The sequence below is a fragment of the Chiloscyllium plagiosum genome, unplaced genomic scaffold (assembly GCF_037043375.1).
Source record: "Chiloscyllium plagiosum isolate Xiang-an unplaced genomic scaffold, Cpla_swu_hap1 HiC_scaffold_23, whole genome shotgun sequence".
NCBI lineage: Eukaryota > Metazoa > Chordata > Chondrichthyes > Orectolobiformes > Hemiscylliidae > Chiloscyllium > Chiloscyllium plagiosum.
Genome location: NW_028270161.1, coordinates 50,747,697 through 50,768,503, shown reverse-complemented (window position 1 = coordinate 50,768,503; position 20,807 = coordinate 50,747,697). Strand labels below are relative to the sequence as shown.

The 20,807-nt window shown below is 40.2% G+C and overlaps 1 protein-coding gene across 9 annotated transcripts in view; it reads right to left on the bottom strand.

Moving 5' to 3' along the window:
* Nucleotides 1-20,807, bottom strand: part of LOC122561603 (phosphatidylinositol 4-phosphate 3-kinase C2 domain-containing subunit beta-like) — a 230,771-nt gene that overhangs the window by 72,875 nt on the left and 137,089 nt on the right. For all 9 annotated transcript variants that reach the window (XR_015761176.1, XM_087999661.1, XM_087999666.1 and 6 more), the window contains 5 exons: nucleotides 17,117-17,209; nucleotides 12,887-13,016; nucleotides 11,923-12,059; nucleotides 5,601-5,770; nucleotides 3,753-3,909 (listed from right to left, as the gene is read on the bottom strand). Coding sequence is in view for 8 of the 9 variants with exons in the window: in XM_087999661.1 (XP_087855787.1) it covers nucleotides 3,753-3,909; nucleotides 5,601-5,770; nucleotides 11,923-12,059; nucleotides 12,887-13,016; nucleotides 17,117-17,209 (687 nt within the window). In the remaining variant the exon portion in view is untranslated. The remainder of the gene's footprint in view (nucleotides 1-3,752; nucleotides 3,910-5,600; nucleotides 5,771-11,922; nucleotides 12,060-12,886; nucleotides 13,017-17,116; nucleotides 17,210-20,807) is intronic.

Genomic DNA, 20,807 nt, shown 5'->3' with positions numbered 1-20,807 from the left:
TTACCAACTTAATAGAATTCTTTGAGGAAGTGACAAAGTTAATTGATGAGGAAAGGGTTGTAGATGTCATATACATGGACTTAAGATGTTTGATAAGGTTCCAAGTGGTAGGCTGATGGATGAAGTTGCATGGAGTCCAGTGTGTACTAGCTAGATGGATAGAGAACTGGCTAGGTAACAGGAGACAGAGAGTAGTAGTAGAAGGGAGTTTCTTAAAATAGAGAACTGTGACCAATGATGTTCCACAGAGATCTGTGCTGGGACCACTATTGTTTGTAATACACATCAATGATCTGGAGGAAGGTATAGGTGGTCTGATTAGCAAGTTTGCAGATGACACGAAGATTGGTGGAGTAGCAGATAGTGAAGGGGACTGTCAGATTGGAGAGTTGGGTGGAAGAATGGCAGATGGGGTTCAGTCCGGGCAAATGCGAGGTGATGCATCTCAGAAGATCCAATTCTACAGCGATAACCTACAGTAAATGGAAAAGCTCTGGGGAAAATTAAGGTACAGAGAAATCTGGATGTTCTGGTCCATTGTACCCTGAAGGTGGCAGCACAGGTCGATAGAGTGGTCAAGAAGGCATATGGCACGCTTTCCTTTATCGGACAAGGTATTGAGTACAAGAGTTTGCAGGTTATGTTACATAGGTATGAAACTTTGGTTCGACTACATTTGGAATACTGCATACAGTTCTGTTCACCAATTACCAGAAGGATGTGAATGCTTTGGAGAGGGTGCAGAGGAGGTTCACCAGGATGTTGCCTGGCATGGAGATTGCTAACTATGAAGAGGGGTTGTGTAGATTAGGATTATTTTCATTAGGATGACGGAGGTTGAGGGGGTCCTGATTGAAGTTAACAAAATCATGAGAGGTATAGATAGGGTGGATAGCAAGAAGCATTTTCCCAGTGTGGGGTCTCAATTACTAGGGGTCATGACTTCAAGGTGAGAGGGGAAAAGTTTAAGGGAGATACACGTGGCAAGTTCTTTACGCAGAGGGTGGTGGGTGCCTGGAACATGTTGCCAGCAGAGGTGATAGAGGTGGGCATGATAGTGTCATTTAAGCTATATCTAGACAGGTACATGAATGGGCAGGGAGCAGGAGGCTCCAGATCTTTGGAAAACAGATGACAGGTTTAGATAGAGGATCTGGATTGGCGCAGCCTTGGAGGGCTGATGGGCCTGTTCTTGTGCTGTAATTTTCTTTGTTCTTTTTTTCTTGCAGTTTGACTCTTCCTGGTGTGTAAGAACACTGTGGTGAGCTATTCTACAGAATAGTTGGAAAATTAAGTCACAAAAGCAAACTCATTTTACCAAGCAAGACTAAGAAATGTTAGCTTGGATGTTTTGAAATGGCAACTCAAGGAGCTAGCTATCTGCATTCTTACTGGTCTGCCTTTCTGCAGTCGAGCAGGATTTGTTATCCTTTCACTGTATTAGTTCAAATCTAAATAAAAGACAGACATCAGTCTTCTATGATTGCTAACATTGTTAATACTTGCGATTGTAATGACTTTGCTGAGCTACAGCTTTTCCTTTGCTTTTATGCTGAGGCTGCTTTGGATGGAAAATAGGATGAGGAAATTAGAAAAGCACATGAATAGCTTGCTTGACGGCCAGAGATATTGGTGACGAAAAGCTAAGCTTGGTTAATTCTTCATTTTCAGTTTTTAAATTATGCAGAGCCCAGCTATGAGCTGCTGAGGGCAGGAGTTCAAAACAGATACACAACATTTTCAATATACTGCTGGGTAACAAAAAGGAACAACACAAACACACAAAGATGCACACACACTATTCACACTCACATATTCACACACACACACACTCTTCACGTCACACAAACACATGCTTCACTCTCACACCCACACATACTCTTCACTCTCACACATACTCTTCACACTCACACTCTTCACACTCATACACACACTTCACACATACACACTCTTCAGTCTCACACACTCTTCACATGCAAACTCTTTACACTCACACAGACACACACTCTTCACGCACACACTCTTCACACTCACACTTCACACTCTCATACACTGTTCACACTCACACATACACTCTTCAAACATATACTCTTCATACTCTCATACACACATTCTTCACTCTCACACACTGTTTACACTCACACACACTGTTCACATTCACACTGTTCACACTCACACACTCTTCACACTCACACACTTCACACTCACACTTCACACTCTCACACACTGTTCACACTCACACACTCTTCACACTCACACACTGTTCACACTCACACATACACTCTTCAAACACATACTCTTCATACTCTCATACACACATTCTTCACTCGCACACACTGTTCACACTCACATACACTGTTCACATTCACACTGTTCACACTCACACACTCTTCACACTCACACACACTGTTCACATTCACACACACTCTTCACATTCACACACTGTTCACACTCACACACACTCTTCACAATCACACTCTTCACACACACACTCTTCACGCTCATACACATTCTTCACACTCACACAACTCTTTACACACTCTTCACACTCACACAGACTCTTCACACTCATACACTCTTCACACTCACACACTGTTCACACTCACACACTCTTTACACTCACACACACTTCACACTCACACACTCTTTACAGTCACACACACTTCACACTCACACACACTTCACACTCACACACTCTTCATGCTCATACACATTCTTCACACACACAACTCTTTACACACACTCTTCACACACACATACACTCTTCACACTAACAACTTTTCACATATACACACACTTTCTTCACACTCACATACTCTTCACACACTCTCACACACTCTTCACAGTCACACACACACTCTTCACACACACAGAGTTACCACTGGGTTATGGGGTTTTATAGTCTAAATTGTGGATTGTCATCGGTACAACCTGTGGCTTGTCAGCACTGGGAGAGCAGGAAGCAGGCATCTTCACAGTCCGATATGTTGGATCTAACTGAGAGGATGCGGTGATCCTGAGATTGGTGGGAAGCCAGCAGTGGGATTGAGATTTTAATGAGCTTGAGAACAGTGCAACAAAATTAAAAATGAAATATCTCCTAGGCACACTTCTAAGCACCCTCTCAAACACCCTCAGATAAGGATGCCCAACATTGCACATCCTGTCCCACATGTTACTAAGGTCGCACTGTCAGAGTGGCTCTCTGACTTGTATAGTTCAGCAGTGTTTAGGCTCATTTTGGACTTAGAGCTCCATCTGAAGATTACATCAGATAGGTTTGGATTATCACTCTCTAATTATCTGGGGCTGCTGGCCTTTTGTTTTTAAGAGGAAACATGTGAGGCAGTGGGTTGAAATTTTCCCCATTTTGTTTTGATTTTGTAGGAATCTCAATGCTTGGGTCTGGAACTTTGTCAATCCCTATCCAACTAAACACCGCCTCTTTCCCCAATTACACAGACCTGTGTTGCAGTCCGCAGAAGATAGCCTTGTGGCTTTTAAGGGTTAGATCGGAAGGAATCTCTGGGGTAGTCCAGGGTTTGCCCCCTTGGTGCAGGGGTTAGATGGTGAGGCAGACCACAGTCTGAAGAACTGTATTTAGTCGCCTAGTAGTACCTTAAAATGATTTTTAGCAATGGAAAAATTGTGCACAAAACCTCTACCCTCACCACGACCAGGCGGAAATCTACTCCTTTGATTCAGGGATTTTGAGGACCTTGATGTTTCAAAAAGTGTATTTTTGCTCTTACCAACTCCAGTAAATTCATCAAGAGTTGAGTGTGTTGTCGAATGATGTTGTAAGCCCGACAGCTTAGATCCACAAACATCTGGAAACGAGCTCCATCTTTTCCACCTTCTGTGATGAAATGCTCCATTTCAGATGTAAATATAAAAGGCGCACGATCCCTGGTTGTAATCATGGACAGACCCTGATTAACATATGGACTGTACTCTTTTGAATTAATAAACAGAAACTTTACTCTTTGATATGATAAAAGAGCTAGCACCTTTCATAACCCGAGCACGTCTACTACATTTTAGCATAACAAAGTAATTTTGAAGTATCGTCATTTAAAAAAAATGTCATTCACAGAATGTGGGTATCACTAGCAGGGACAGCATTTATTGCCCATCCCTAATAGCCCTTAAGAAAGTGATGGTGAACTGCCTTGTTGAACCACTAGGTCTTTGTGATAAGTGTTGTCAATTAGGAAACACGCAGCGAGATCCCACAAACAGCACTAAGATAAGTAACTAGATATTAACCATTCTATTAATGTTGGTTAAGAGACAATTATCAGCCTGGAAATTGGGGTGAACCCTTCTAATCTTTTTCAAATATTGCCTTGAGATATTATAGAATCTGTACAGGGTGGGAGCAGGCCATTCAAGTCCACACCAACCCTCCCAAGAGCATCCCACTCTATCCCTGTAACCTGCAATTCCCAAAGTGAATCGACCTAGTGTGCAATTTGACACTATGAGCAATTTAGCATGGCCAATCCACCTGTTATGAAGTTGAAGGCGTGTAATGTATCTTTAAGAGAGACTGAATGCTGTTCTGTGCTGAGCTGACAAGCACCTGTGTAATATGACTAGATAACAGTCTCAGAGTATACTGGAAAATTGAAAATATGTAACATTTGGCTGTGAAATTGATACCTGAGTTGGTTGCTGTTTTGACAACAATTTAAATTTAACCAATAAGTTTAAATTATGCCCCAGGATACTAAAATTTATTTCATTTATTGTTTGACAAAATCGAACCTATGAGATGATTTGATGTCAGGGATACAAAAAAAGGCAGGCATTTTGAAGGTCAGAGAACAACTGTCATCTGAAACACTCTCGATCAAAGGTATCTTTTCATATGAAACATCTTCACAGTAAAAAGAAAGAAGGTGACCCAGGGAGAACCTTCATCCGGAAGAAGAAAGACACTGACAACAACAGCTGCTGTATGGATTTGAAATGAAGGTTTTGTAAGTTTAGTAATTGTTTTATTGGAGCAGTATACTGTTACAGAGTTGGAGGCAGATATTAAGCTGTAAGAGAAAGGGGGCTTCAAGTTATGAACAGTTGTTGTTCAATGTCCACCTTTAGAGTTAAAGAACAAATTGATATTACTTTCTTTAAATAGTGGAATTTGGGAGTTCTCTGTCACTCATATTTTAACAGATTACGAGGTGAGGTGAGCTATTCTGGGTGTTTGGTTTAATTAACAGAGGTGCTCACCGCTGTGTCATAACACATCTAACCTGCTCATCTTTGAATTGTGGGAGGAAACCCACGGAGAATGTGCAAACTTCACACAAACAGTCACCTGAGAAGGGAATTGAACCCTGGCCACTGGTACTCCGAGGCAGCAATGCTAACCACTGAGCCACTGTGCCGCCCAGATTTAACATCCACCTTAGCGGCCGGATAGCACCTCAGGATGACCTTGAACCTGAACATTTAGATAATGTAGCACTCTCTCAGTACTGTACTTGATTATCAGCCAAAAGTTTCAGCTGTCATCTCTGGACTGAGACTTGACATCATCCCCAAGGATGTGAGGAGTAAGACACTCTGGAGAAAAAGATAAATATGCTGACCTTTTCATGCTTCCAATCATCTGAGCATGACCCAATATTTTTCCAAAGTCAATGTGGAACATGTGGCCTGTGGTTTTCAGCATTATGTTGTCATTGTGGCGGTCACAGATGCCCAAAACAAACGTAGCAACACACCAGCCTGCACAGGAGTTGACGAAGTTTTCCACAGCCTAATGAGCAAAACAGTAATACATGAACGATGCAACATAAACTTTAAATCCAGGAAATGAAACAAAATCTACCTCCATCATGGTACTTCATTTATAAATAGATATACAAAGGGATTTTAGAATCCTCATCCACGAATCTCCAAAAGCCAGCGTCCAAGTTCAGTGGGTAATTGAATCGTGGTGTTATATAACAAGGAAACAGGCCCTTTGGCCCACTCATCCATATCGACCAGGTTTCCTCAACTGAATTAGTCTTATTTGCCTGTGTTTGGCCCATATCACTTTGAACTTTTCCTATCCTTGTGTCTCACCAAAAGTCTTTTAACTGTTGTAATTGTATCCATCTCTAACTCTTCTTCTGGCAGCTTGTTCTATGTACGCACCACCTTCTGTGTGAAAACATTGCCCTGCAGAGCCATGTGAAAAGTCTTTGGATATTCACCTTCGTGAAGGCAAATGTTGGCCTTTATTTCAAAGAGAAATGAGCATTAAAAATATGGAGGCTTTGCTAAAATGAGACAAGGCTAGTAGTCAGACCACAGCTGGAATAGTGTGATCTGTTTTAGGCCCCTTATGTTGGAAAGTTATACTGGCATTTGGAGGCAGTCCAAAGAGGGCTGTTGAGTCTAATACATCTATTGAGAGACAGTCTTATGATGAGAGGTTGAGTAGTTTGGGCTTACTGACTGGGATAGAGAAGAATGAGAAACAATCTGATTGAAACATATAAGATTCTTGGGGGACTTGATAGGGCAGATGTGGAAGGTTGTTTTCCCTTGTGGGAGAATCCAGTACCAGAGGGCATCATCTCAGAATAAGGGGTCACATGCTCAAGACAGAGATGAGGAGGAATGTCTTCTCTCAGAAGGTGGTGAATTTGTGGAATTCTTTACCACAGAGGGCTGTCGAGACTGGGTTGTTAAGTAGATTCAAGGCTGAGATAGGCAGATGGTTAATCAGTAAGGGCATGAGGGTTATGTAGAAAAAGTAGGAATGTGTAGCAGAATATTAGCAGAATGGTCTAATTGAATGGTGGAGTAGACTTGGGATGAATGGTCTCTTTCTGGTCTAACATCTCTTGGTCTTTAAAAGTTTCCGGACTCATCCCAGGCTCCACCTGTGGCCTCGTGAAACCAGCCAGACTCCACGTATTGGGCAAGACCTGCTACTGAGCAGTCCAGGTTCAAACTAAATAACTGGTCTTGCTCACTATTAGTTTCAGCACAACAATTGTGAGATCCAATTGGCAGGAACCCATAATGCCAGGATAGAATCAAAACAGCTTTATTTCAACATGATTGATGGAATCCTCTTTGGTCATACATGGTACAGAGAAGGAGAATTTAAAGAGTTTAGAAATTCCTTCGGCGATCCTTTTCAATAATTCGTGGAAAGACCAAATTAATCTGACAGTCAATGCAAACATCCAATGATCCCTGATGAACTTGCTCTCAACCTTATGTCACTTATTAGCATTCTAACTTCTCAAGTCAGAAGGCTGCAGGCTCAGATTCCACTCCATAAAGTTCAGTGTGTAATCCGGGCTGACACTAACTCACCACTTTTTGTTTGCAAGTGTTGTTCTTCTCTCCATTCTGTATTGCTCTGAGAAAGACTGTGTGGAGTGTGGGGATAAAAAAAAGGAAGGTTTTGCACCACCTTTACTCTGTGCCAACTGTGGGATTCTTCCTCCTGGCCCACTGATTTTCTGTTCCTTGATTCTGCAAAGTAGTAGCAGGCGCCACCATGGCTGTCATTTCCCTACAGGATGATGCTTAACAGTCAGCTACTGCTGCCTGGTGGAGCTCAGCACAATGTATGAGACCATATGTATGTAAAGATAATGTCTCCTGAGTAATGCAGTTAAGATCTGGGCTCAGGACTTGGAAATTATTGGGGTGGTGGGTTTCTGACCCCCAGATTGAAAATTAAGTCCCTGGACTTCACATCAGTGCATGCAACTGAAAGACCTCCCTGTGCATGCTCATATATGAATATGGTGACTATCTTGTACTCACAACACTCAAATTCGCATACCTCCTTGCAAGATCACAGATTTTATTGGAATATCTATCATATTCCAGCCACTACATTAATTGTGGCCAAGATCCATCCAAAAAAATTACAACTGAATAGGAATATTCATTTACACAGAATACTTTAACCAATATTGACTCAACTGCAACTTGAGTTTTCAGTTAACCCCACTACAAAGCAGTTTGTGAAATTTTTGCTGACTTTTTAGATGAAGGAAGCATTGTAATATGTTACTGTTTACTGTTTACTGAATAAATATTATTGAACACTTCTCATTGACAATTAGCCTTGGTTTCCTCCTGTGAAATCTTCTTAAGATGCTAATACAATTCTTCCCACATGCTATCAAAATGCAGCTGAAGGCTCTGGTTTCTGCAAAGGCTATGGGCCCTGATAACGTTCCATCTGTCAGTATGAAAACTTGTACTCCAGAATAAGCTGGGCCCTTAGCCAAGATTTACCAGTACAACTACACTGCTGGTATCTAATTTACAATATGGAAAATTGCCCAAATATGTCCTGGCTACAAAAAGCAGAATAACTCCAAATCACCCAATTACTACTCTGTCAATCCATTCACAATCGTCAGCACAGTGATGGAAGGTGTCACAACAGCACTTGTCTACTCTCTGATGCTCAGTTTAGGTTCTACCAGAGTCACCTGACTCCTCACCTCACTCCAGCCTTGGTCTAAACATAGATAAAACAGCTAACTCTAGAGTTGAGGTGCAAGTGACTGCCTTTGACATCAAGGTAGCTCTAGTAACATTCAATAGGAATCAGGGAGAAAACTCTCCACCGGTTGGAATCATCCTTGGCATAAAGGAAGATGATTGTGGTTGGTGCATCTCAGCTCCATGACATCTGTGAGAGAGTTCCTCAGTGTAATATCTTCAACCCAACCATCTTCAGCTGCTTCATCTACAATCTTTCTTCCATCATCAGGTTGGAGGTAGGAATGTTTGCTGATGATTATGTAGTGTTCTGTTCCATTCTCAGATACAAAGCAGTCTGTGCTCCCCTTGACATTCAACACATTTACCTCAAATAATCCCCCATTGTCAATATCCTGGCTATTATGATGAACAGGTTGTAAAGATACTGTGGCTACAAGAGCAGGTTAGAGAGTGGGAATCCTGAGTTGAGTAACTCACCTCCTGACTCCTCAAAACTTGTTCACCATGTACAAGAAAAAGTACAGGAGTGTGATGGAATATAGGCCATGTGTCTGGATGAGGGCAGCTCTAATATCATCCAAGAAACTTGACACTACCCAGGACAAAACAGCCTGCATTATTGACACCCAGTTCACCACCTTAAACAATCACTCTTTCCACTATCAGCAAAGAGTAATCAGTATGTGCCATCGACACAATGCAATGCAGGAATCTGGCAAACAACTTGCAATAGGACCTCTCAACACCACAATTTCCACCATGTGGGAGTAAAAGGGCAGCAGACCTACAGGAATACTTTATCCTGCAAGTTCCCTCCAAATTACACAATAAACTAGCTTGGAACAATATCACAGTTCCTTCACTGTCACTGTGTAAAACTCCTGGAATTTCCTTTATAGTAGCAGTGGGGGTGTGCCCAAACCCATGAACTGCCATTGGTCAAGAAGGCAGTTTGCCATTAACTTCTCAAGGCATGTTGGTGATGGAGAGCAAAGGCTGGCCCAACCAGAGACTCATATTTCATGAATTATCGAGAAGAAAGGTATTACAGTAATCAGAACTATCAACCAACAGGTTCAGCATTTTCCAGTAAGTGCAGTCTGTTGTATTATTATTGCTTTTTAGGAAAGCCCAGCCACAATTGGTCTCAATTCTTTGGAGCTACCAAGAACTTAGGAAAACATTGAAGTAGAATTCCAAAACTTATGATTTGGAGGAGCTGGTGTTGGACTGGGATGTACAAAGTTAAAAATCACACAACACCAGGTTATAATCCAACAGGGTTATTTGGAAGCACTAGCTTTCGGAGCACTGCTCCTTTATCTGAAGGAAACATTGGCAGTGTGGACGAGAGAGAGGTCTCGGTGGCCATCTGAAGGATGAAAGAGCACCGCTTTGAAAGCTAGTGCTTCCAAATAAACCTGTTGGACTGTAACCTGGTGCTGTGTGATTTTTAACTCCAAAACTTAGGCAGTAGGCTGCGGAAGGTATCATTACCATTGGTGGATGTATGAAAATTACGGTTAAATGCTAAAGCATATTATGCCTGATGAATTTATATTTATTGTCACTGCTGTTACAAAGTTACTGATTTGGTTAGCAGGTTCCTGTAAATATAAACAATCACCTGAAAGATGAAGGAGCACCACTCCGAAAGCTAGTGCTTCCAAATAAACCTGTTGGACTACAATCTGGTATTGTGTGATTTTTAACTTTGTACATCCCAGTCCAACATCGGCATCTCCAAATCCTGAAAATAATGTTAAGGTAACTGATGAATTAATGTGAGAGGAAAGTACTGTGGATGGTGGAAAGCTGAATTATAATGAAAAGATAAAGACCTAAAATCCTTAAATCCCTGCTTGAACTGCTCAGAATTTCTAAAACTTTCCGATCCGTTAATGTGCTGTTTTATTATGATTGAGAGGTAAATGTTCACCAAGATAGCTGCGCTTCTTTGAGTCATGTCATGGGATCTTTTACATTCATTGGAGTCAACAAATGTCTGGTTAATGATTCATTCTGGAGTCATTGGTTAATCAAATATTTAACCAACCCTTTCTGAAAGTGCTAAGTGACGCCTGTTACTGACAGTCTGTTTCTTGTGTGTAACAGTAGCTGCTTGAGGAGATTGGGAATTGTTGTGTTACTGCTTGAAGAATTTGTGTTGCTTTAACAGCTGGATATCTCAATGAGCCAAGAATAGGATGAAACCACATAACCAACAACCATGCACAGTCCATCAGAAGCAATCCATGTAAGATTTTGTGAATCCATCTTTTAGATTAGAATCAGTCTGACCATGGTGGCACAGAGAGCCTCACAGGGAAACTCACATCTTCAATACATTATCTGGGCCTACATTGTTAAAGTTCACTTGAGAATGTAACTTTTTAAATAAAACTTTGGCAATTTACATATGAAAGAACTGAAACCAACATGGTCATTCTAAAAGATGAGAGACTTAAAACCAATCCAAGTCTTTTTCAATATATAATTTCAGTTACATCACACTGTAAACATTTGCTATAAATTCTGTGTTATACAATCCTATTTTCCACAACCACCTGATGAAGGAGCAGCACTCTGAAAGCTAGCGCTTCCAAATAAACCTGTTGGACTATAACCTGGTGTGGTGTGATGTTTAACTTTGTACAGCCCAGTCCAAGACTGGTGTCTCCACATCATCAGAAGCAAGTTCACATCACAGTTTACGTTTCTTAAGAAAAATCCCCACCACTGCCACCATGTTGGATTTTATTTATGTGAATTGTAACACAAAATAACTTGAAATCAGCTTTATATAACACCTGAGACTACAAGTTGCAATCATAATTAAGTGTACATGTACATAGGCTTGAGCTTGCTTCTGTTGAACTGTGCAAAGCAGTTCATCATGTCATTTCATTCTGGTTCTTGACTTATTAGCATAGCCAGCCCTTAAAGCAGGAACAATACAATTTGAAGTTGACTCAGTGCTGTTGTACCAAACCTCAAGCAGTGACTCCTGCAGGAAGTATTGCAATTGTGAGATTTTACTAATGGAACACTGTGGCTATACCAATATGGTTCAGTCTTCTAAATCTGCATTCAATTCTCCCTCAACTTTGACTCCAATTTGCTCTATTGGATTGCAAATATAATGGATTTTGGGAAACTCTCTTTATAATATCAAGCAATCTCATCCCTCTCTCAAATGTATGAATGCTGTTCTGAATATAGAATGTACAAGTTTATACAAGATCTGCTTTGATCAATTGTAAATTCCATTCAATACACGGCAAATAATAAAGGATGGGAGCTTGAAGTAATCACAACAACACTGAACTGATCACAAGCAGCTCCCAAATCACTGGTTATATAATAGAAAAATACTACAGCAGTAGAGGACCACCACTTTTGTTTTACCCATGATGCAAACATAAGGTTAATGCTCACGTTCTTGTACTGTTCTTCAGTGGGGTTGTGTTCCTGGAACCATTTTAAAAGAGTGTGCTCCTTGAGTGGCCCAATGATACCATGTTTCATATGGATCTTGGCAAGTGTTGTGGCATCAGGGACCAATTCTACCAAGCCTGCAAGGAGTCCAAGAGCTTGAGTGAAGCAGTGTACAAAGGCCTTGAACATTTTGCTTTTGCTTGCAATAAATCAATCACTGTACAATGGTAACAAATCGGGAGATCATAGCCTAGTGGTATTATCGCTGGACTATTTATCTAGAACTCAGGTAATGTCCTGGGGTCCCAAGTTCATATTCTGCCATTGCAGATAGTGATGTGTTCATACAATAAAAATCTGGAATTAAGTGTCTCATGATAAGCAGAAAATCATTACTGATTGTCAGGACAAATCCATTTGGTTCACAAATGTCCTTTAGGGATGGAAACTGCCATCCTTACTTAGTCTGGCCTACATGTGACTCCCCCGACCCACAGCAATGTGATTGACTTTTAACTGCCCTCTGGGCAATTATGGGTGGGCAATAAATGCTGCCTACTCAATAATGCCACATCCAGTAAATGAATAAACTAAAATATAAGGGTTGAATTTATACCATGATCTTCAGTAAGTTGTTCACGGAAGATTTCATATCATTTTTATTGAAAATGCCTTTCATTTTCATCAGCATCAAACTTCTAACAAATGCAGAGCATTACTTATTAATTTTTGAAGTGAAAATATTTTGGCTTCTTTGTGTGTAATGCTAAAAATATTGATATGAAATTTTTGCTATAAGCACTTGAAATATTTCTAAATATAGTGAGCAACTTAATCCAGCAAGGATGATCTTAAAAATATTGGTTTGCAAAAAATGTAAACTTTTTATCAATGTAATTTAAGCGTTATACCTTTTTAAAGGGTCTAATATGTTTAATAAAGAAGACAACGCTGTAGCACAGACCTCTTCCCCTTCCTGTTGATATGCACCTGTAGATGATCATGCTCAGATTTAGCCCCTCCTGGCACCAGATCCTGTCCATCACTTTAACCAGCTGCAGAACAAGCATGTCCTGCCGAAGGTCGTCTCCTGACTGAAAAGAAATGTCAAAATCAATAAGTTTAGAAATCCAGCAAGATTGTAATAGGTGCCCCAATTGCATTGCTGCTGGGGATGTTGAAGCCTACATAATTCAATAGGAAGTCACTGTGATATTTGCAGGAAGTTTCAATGGACACAAGATTTTTAAAGTTACACAATATACAAATTGAAGGAGATACTATTGTGTTGCAGAGATGGTACCAACAAAGATGAAACGAGGAAAGCTGTCACAGGCTTCAAATGGAACAATCATGGGAAGTGCATACCATATTATGACAGACATGAATATCTATTGAATATTTTTTTCATTCAAGTTTCTGACGTTGATATTTAAAACTGAAACTGGCCAGGAATTAGCATGTCACCACTGATAGACAGGTATGGTTTCAAGATGTCAACTTTACACACATAGTTTCCATTACAAAATAGTAAAGGCAGAATTCATTGTAAATATTAAAACATGTTGGAATATTTAACTTTAAAACATTATATTATGTTGGTTCAACTGGTTTAAATATCCTTTGGCCTCAAATCATGTTTTTCTTGAAGATTATACTTAGTACAACATCCTGTGAAATTAATTTTCTTCATATGAGAAAGGTAATACTCAAAGTTTTATCTGCTTTTCGTTTATGAAAGTATACTAAAATTGATGGTTCTAATGAAGTAGCTGAGCCAACACTTTACAGTGGCAGGAAACTGTCATTGAAGTTCATGATGGTTAAGGGAACCTACTCAAGCCTTGCTTCTTAAGGTCAGACTTTGACTTCGGTTGTGTGATGTAATGTATTTAATTTATGTATACATGGGTGTTGGTTACTGTCTTCAGGACTTTGTTTTTAAAAGGACAAGGTCAGAGAGCAGGTGACTGGCTGTTGAGTATTAAGGGAGTATTATTTGTATATGGTTGCTTCCTACATGTAGGATAGACAATGGATGGTTATTAGTTTTGCTTCATTTCAGGATACTTTAACTCCCCCTCCCACTCCGCCAAGGACATGCAGGTCCTTGGCCTCCTCCATCGCCAGAACCTGGCCACACGACGCCTGGAGGAAGAGCGCCTCATCTTCCGCATAGGAACCCTCCAACCACACGGGATGACTGTAGATTTCTCCAGCTTCTTCATTTCCCCTCCACCCACCTTATCTCAGTCCCAACTCCCGGATTCAGCACCGCTCTCTTGACCTGCAATCTTCTTCCCGACCTCTCTGCCCCCACCCCCTCTCCGGCCTATCACCCTCACCCTCACCTTCCACCTATCGTATTCCCAGTGCCCCTCTCCCAAATTCCCCCCCCTACTTTTTATCTCAGCCCACTTGCCACAACAGCCTCATTCCTGAAGAAGGGTTTATGCCCAAAACGTCGATTGTCCTGCTCCTTGGATGCTGTCTGGCCTGCTGTGCTTTTCCAGCACCACACTTTTCAACACTTCATTTCAGGATAACCAAGGATTGATTTTACTTCATAAAAACTCAACATGTTTTTGGGAGATTAGAGGAGACCTGACTAGAGTCAGAGACAAGTTTGGTTTCTGTCCTGGAATGGAGTTCTCAGAATATAACAGGGAATAAGTTACCTCACCAGAAGTCTACTCTGTGGAACGTACAGACCAGAAAGGATTGGTTAGAAATTTGCAAGTTATTAGAAGCTGAGAATATCTAGACTCTTAGTATCATAGGTATTCACGCAAGAAGACTCCACAATACATAAAATAAAAAAAACTAGAGATAATCAGTTTAGTCAGATTTAATATAGGGGCATAAATTCTCTGAACCTGAATTTCTGTAAATATTTGCTATTGAGAAATAAGTTGAAAGCTTTGTTTTGCTGTGTGTTTTAAGATATTTTAAAACTGTCTTCTATATGGAATCCCCACAGTGTGGACACTCAGTCCATCAAGTCTGCAACAACTCTCTAAAGAGCATCCTAACCAGACTCTACCCCCGTAACCATGCATTTCCCGTGGCTAATCCACCTAGCCTATGCATCCCTGGACAATTTAGCTTAGCCAGTCCACCAACCCTGTACATCTTTTGGACTATGGGAGGAAACTGGAGCATCCAGTGGAAACCCACACAGACACGGGGAGAATGTGCAAACTCCACACAGACAGTCACCCAAGGCTGGAATCCCTGTGCTGTGAGGCAGCTCTGCTAGACACTGAGCCACCATACTGCCCCATCTAGATAGATTAGTTTGATCTATTTTGTTTGCATTTTTGTGGAATAAACTTTTGTTAGGTTGTTAAGGAAAATCTACAATCTCATGTGAATATGTCTCAGTGACTGACTACCACATTAATAAACAACTAAACATACAATATATCAAGCCAGATTTCATTCTGGGATCTGACTTGTCCAGCAGTACCACCACCGTAGATGATAAAACATTTACCTCATGTAGCATTCTGGCAGTATGTGATTTTAGTATGTAATTAACCAGGTTTTTAAGCATCGAAAGGAATAAAGCAGATAATCTGTATGCCATTTACATCATAAGAGCTAATCTTAACTGCCATCTCATTATGTCTGCCCTCCCTAGCTAGTCACATTCTTAAATACTTGGTTCAGATTGGTTCAGCAGCTATCATTATAAAGATAAATGTAAATTTATTCACTGGACGTCTTTTGTCATTTTAACAGTAAGCACTAGAAGCTATATTCACTGATCTACAAGATTATTATAGTAACATCATGTTATTGAATGAGCTCTCAAAGCATCTGTGGAAAAGCAGAGATTGCGGTGCTACTCATTCTATTCTAATCAAAAATGAGTGTGGCAATTAATTTTGGTCATTTACATTCAGGGCATGAAAAAGATTGTAGCACACTATGAATTGAAATCTGCTACATCTCTGTAATTAGCCTCTTCAGTTATCTCTTCAAACTCTATCCCAGTGCTTCCCTCCTATCTACTTATTTGATTTCAAAACTAACTCTTCAGTTGCCTCAGTTTTGTTCAATGGACCAATCCTTCAGCCTTACTTCACTTTGTGCTAATTTCTCTCCTTTTGCTCACTTTTTCCCCAATTGTTCCCTCAATCTCTTCCCATGACACCCTCCTTTTCCTTGCCTTTCTTTCACTTTATTCAAATCATTTGCCATTCCCTCTGCCTTCATTCTTTCATTAATGCCTCTTCTATCACATTGTTTCAAACTACCACTAGTTTCCAACACTTCACTGCTTTTAAATTCCACTGTTTTCAAGTGGCTAGCCCTTTTGTTCCGTTGCAAAGCAATTTTTCCTTGTAAACTGCATTGATCCTTAAATTGAAAATATAATGTATTCCCCCTCCTGGATGCCATTTCATGTTTGCTACTTTTTTTGAATGACAATTTTGCAGTAATTGGACCAATTAAAACAACTTCAAGGGCAGCATCGTGGCTCAGTAGTTAGCACTGCTGCCCCACATCGGGTTCGATTCTGGCCTCTGGCAACAGTCTGTGTGGAGTTTGCACATTCTCCCTGTGTCTGTGTGGATTACCTCCAGGTGCTCCGGTTTCCTCCCACATTCCAAAAGATGTGCAGGTCAGGTGAATTGGCCGTGCTAAATTGCCTATAGTTTTAGGTGTATTAGTCAAGGGGTGAATGTAGGGAAATGAGTCTGGGTGGGTTACTCTTCGGAGGGTCTGTGTGGACTTGTTTCCTGTTTCCACACTGTAGGGAATCTAATCTAAAAAAAAACTGGCCATTGTTCATATTGAATGGTGCAGGTTGATCTTTTCAGGAATGTCCATTTTGAAACCTCAAGCACAATTTTAGAATGCTCTACTTTGATATTCCAGCAATTGACTTTGGGAAAATCAAAAATGTCATGCAACCTACCAGTCATTAATTTAAACTGACAACCAGAGAGGGATAGCTTTGATATAATAAATAATCACCACTCTGTCGATCTTTAAGTCGGATTTTGCAAATGTGTCACAATTTAAGCCATGGGGTGGACAAAGTTAAAAATCAAAGTTAAATAGGAGCACCTGATGAAGGAGCAGCGCTCTGAAAGCTAGTGCTTCCAAATAAACCTGTTGGTCTATAGCCTGGTGTTGTGTGATTTTTAACAATTTAAGCTGACCTGAATCATTCCAGTCATACCTTGAATATCACGTTTATATTTTCGCCCAATGGGTCTGCGTTTATGAAAGATATTTTCAGAGGAACGGCATTTGAGGTGAAATACGAACAAGCCTTTTTTGCAAAGAGAAAAACATGGAAATATAAGTACCGTGGTAAATTGGTAACACTTTGATTTGATCAACATTTGAAGCATATACAAAGAGTGGGCCAACTGGATTGCTATAACAAAGACTGATGGGCCAAATCATATCCTGGTGCCATTGATGGGGCTCGAATGATGGTAGGCTCAATTTCTACTAGCCTTAACATATAATCTAGCAATTGGCACTTCTGCTCAATACAGAAGGTGTGGCTTCGTAGGGGGTGCTGCTTTCCAGGCAAGATGGGTCCCCCTCTTTCTATTAACATGTGCAAAAAATTCCTTTGCACATTTGGAAAATACAAGGGGCTCCCCTCAGCCAACACAAATCCTTAACCAACTATTCTAGAAATGCACCCTCTGGTTATTATTCCCATTGTGCAATTGTGTTCTTCTTCAGTTGGCTGCCATATTTGTCTATAAACCAACTATGTGTTTCAAAAATAAATTGGATCAATTCTGAAATGGTTTTGGGAAGTCCTGCGGGCCTGAAAGGTGCATTAAAAGCAAATTTATTTTTTATATGCTTCCTATGAGTGAGCAATGGTTAACCAAGAAAAAGCAATAAAGTCTAAATGTTTTCGGTTAGGATATTGTCAATCAGAACTTCTAGCCTGAGCCCTTCGAAAAAGAAACCTGTAAATTATTTCATGGAGAGATTAAAAAGGCCTTGTGTCAGCACAATATGTCATGTAAATAGAGTCCACACCCTCCCGCATTGGGAGAAAGTTAATCACACTTGTGCAGTAATTGTTTTGCATTGGCTTATATGATGTTTCTATAGAAACAATTCCTGAGTGCATGTGAAAAGCTTTAGATTTTAGATTTCTGTATTTTGAATCACTATGTCAAGCTAATCGCAGCAAAGTGCCTCATTTAAACAACTAACAAATGATTTTGTTCGACTGCTTGCTGTCCAAGATTGAGAGCTGAGGCTATGGGACTGAAGTAATTTTGCTTTAAGCAGAGGCCTTAAGGCTATTACAAACTTGTAATTTATTTCCCCTGTGACAAGTTTCAGACACCAGAGAATGTGGATCATTAAATTCACTTCATTCTACATTGGATTTCAATTCGTTGTCAAATTTGAAAATCAGCATTCCATTTTGTCGAGTGAAAGTGATAACTTAACCCTTTCAGTAAATAACGCATTAGATTTGTAAAGAACAGAGAGGTGTAAATGATTAAGACTGCAGTTTGGAATTCTGATAAGTTTAGACTAAAACATATTTTGGATGCTTTACAAAATGGCATTGATCAATCGAAAGATAAATCTACTTAATGTCTTGGCTCAGAGAGTAACATTTTTAGTTCAGTCACAACATTGTGAGTTCAAATTCTGAAGGTGACCCAAATCTGAAATTTAGAGAGACACTTCAGTGCACAACTGAAGGAGTGCTGCATTGCCATAGGTGCACTTTTTAATTGATGGGTATTTGTTGCACAAGGAATCACAATGTAATTAGTTCCCACATTCAGGTTGAGATAGCAAAGTAATGCCACTAGTAATCCGAAACCCAGATTAATGTTTTGGGTTCAAATCCCACCATGCTGACTGGTGGAACTTAAATTCAATTAAGAAATTTGGAATATAAAGCATGAACAGTTTGATTAGAAAATATCCATAAAGCTAATCACTGTAATAGTGACTGTTATATAAGGTAGTACCTGAAAGGGTTAACTGACAGAACAAGATAAGCCCTGCCCATCAGGGTGGACAAGGTTGATCCTGGGAGTACCAAAAGGCATTTTGTATCTTTTATTTTAATGCTAAGTCCATCTAACTAACACTAATGTGTACTTGCTCTTATGTTGAAACAGGTAGCCTCACAAGACATTAACATGTATCTCAGATACAACGTAATTAATTATTAAGTACTGTGTAATAAACCTTTACTGTTTATTGAAGTTGAGCCTATATTTTGCCTAAGACTTTGTGAGTGCTAAAATAATTCCACGGAGGCTAGTATCCTGTCACCAAGTCACCGTTTATTTACACGTGCATAGTACTTGACACTGGTCCAACTTCCTCAGAGCCAGCCCTCAGAGCGAACAGAACCTCTGACCCTTCTGTTTATTTTTTTTGGGGAGAGTCCTTGACACTGGTCCAGCTCCCTCAGAACCAACTCTCAAAGTGAACAGGGTGTCTGACAGTCCTGTTCTCTTTTTCTTTTCTCCTTTTTTTAACAAAATCTCTGACGCTCCTGTTTTTTTTTCCATTTTTTTACACTAACTGCGGTAGTGCTTATTTTTTCCCCAGCACCCATGTTGTGTGTGCACGTGACCATCCTGTTTATATCTGTCAGCTAGGGCTCCCTGATTGGACCAGATTAACAGCCCTAATCAGGAAACTCATATTCTAGGAGTCCACCTGGCTGACCTCATTCCAATCATTACCATTCCAAATGGTATCAGTAATTAGATTAATCCTGTGAAGGAGGATTGGTGATTTTGAAGCTACCCAAGGAATCTCAGATGGTTCTGGATGACCAGACTATGTACCAAGTTGGCAGTGTGGCAGATATCAACATCAATACCAAAATCCCAACTTGTTCACTAAGTTCCTTTGAGGAGGGAGATCTGCATCCTTACTTGTTTGGCCTACATGTGATGCTGAATCCACAGCAGACTTCTGTCTGAAATATACTAGCAAGACCATTGAGTTCAAGGGCGATTGTGGCTAACAAACATCAGCTTCGTGCGCGGTGTCCACATTCCACCAAAGAATAAGGGAACAAAACAGTGATTTCTATAATAGTTAAAAGAAGGAATTTTCACTTATAGAGTGTTTTCATTTTTCCAGGACACCACAAAGTACCCACAATAGTTTAGGAACACAGTCCATATTTAGGAGGCAAATACCACAGTAAGATTGCGCAAGATAAATTAACAGTTTTGTTTTTATGTGGTGCTATTAGTTGAGGAATGAATATGAGGAAAATGGCTTTTTTCTTTCTGATTTGACTGAAACCTAAGTTTTCCACTTCGTCCCTTCATCAATTCAGTCTTTGTAAAAGTACCTGCTTCTCTTGCTGTTTCAACCTGTCTGCTGCAGAAATGCTTTTTCATGACTTTGTCACTTTTAGGCTGGACAGTTCCATTGCTCTCTGGCTGGTTTCCATCTCTCGTGCTCCATAAAACCTGTGCACATTGAAAACTCTGCTGCTGCATTAACCTGCATTAAATTCTGTTCACTTGCCACCCCATAGAAAAAGGGAATGGAGCACTGATTTGAAAGTACTGATTCCTTGTGTTTAATCATGTTTCTCAATGTCAAAAACATCTGCAGCTTGGTTCCACAGAACAACAAAAGGATACCCACTCAGAGTTGTCTTTTGTTCTGTTTTGATTTCTGAAATGCTGACTAAGCCAGAATACTGGAAAAGCTTTTCATTAACGTGCCACTCCCAAAATAATGAAAAGAAGAAACTGTGGTTGAGTATCTTACCCTTCCAGTTTTTCTAGTTAAATGTCAGTTTACTTTGTTGCTAGCTTATTCACCTTAAAGTCGTTGTGGGCACAAGCCTGAAGCTGGGATTTCTGCCGTTAATCTTGGCTGACATTTCATGC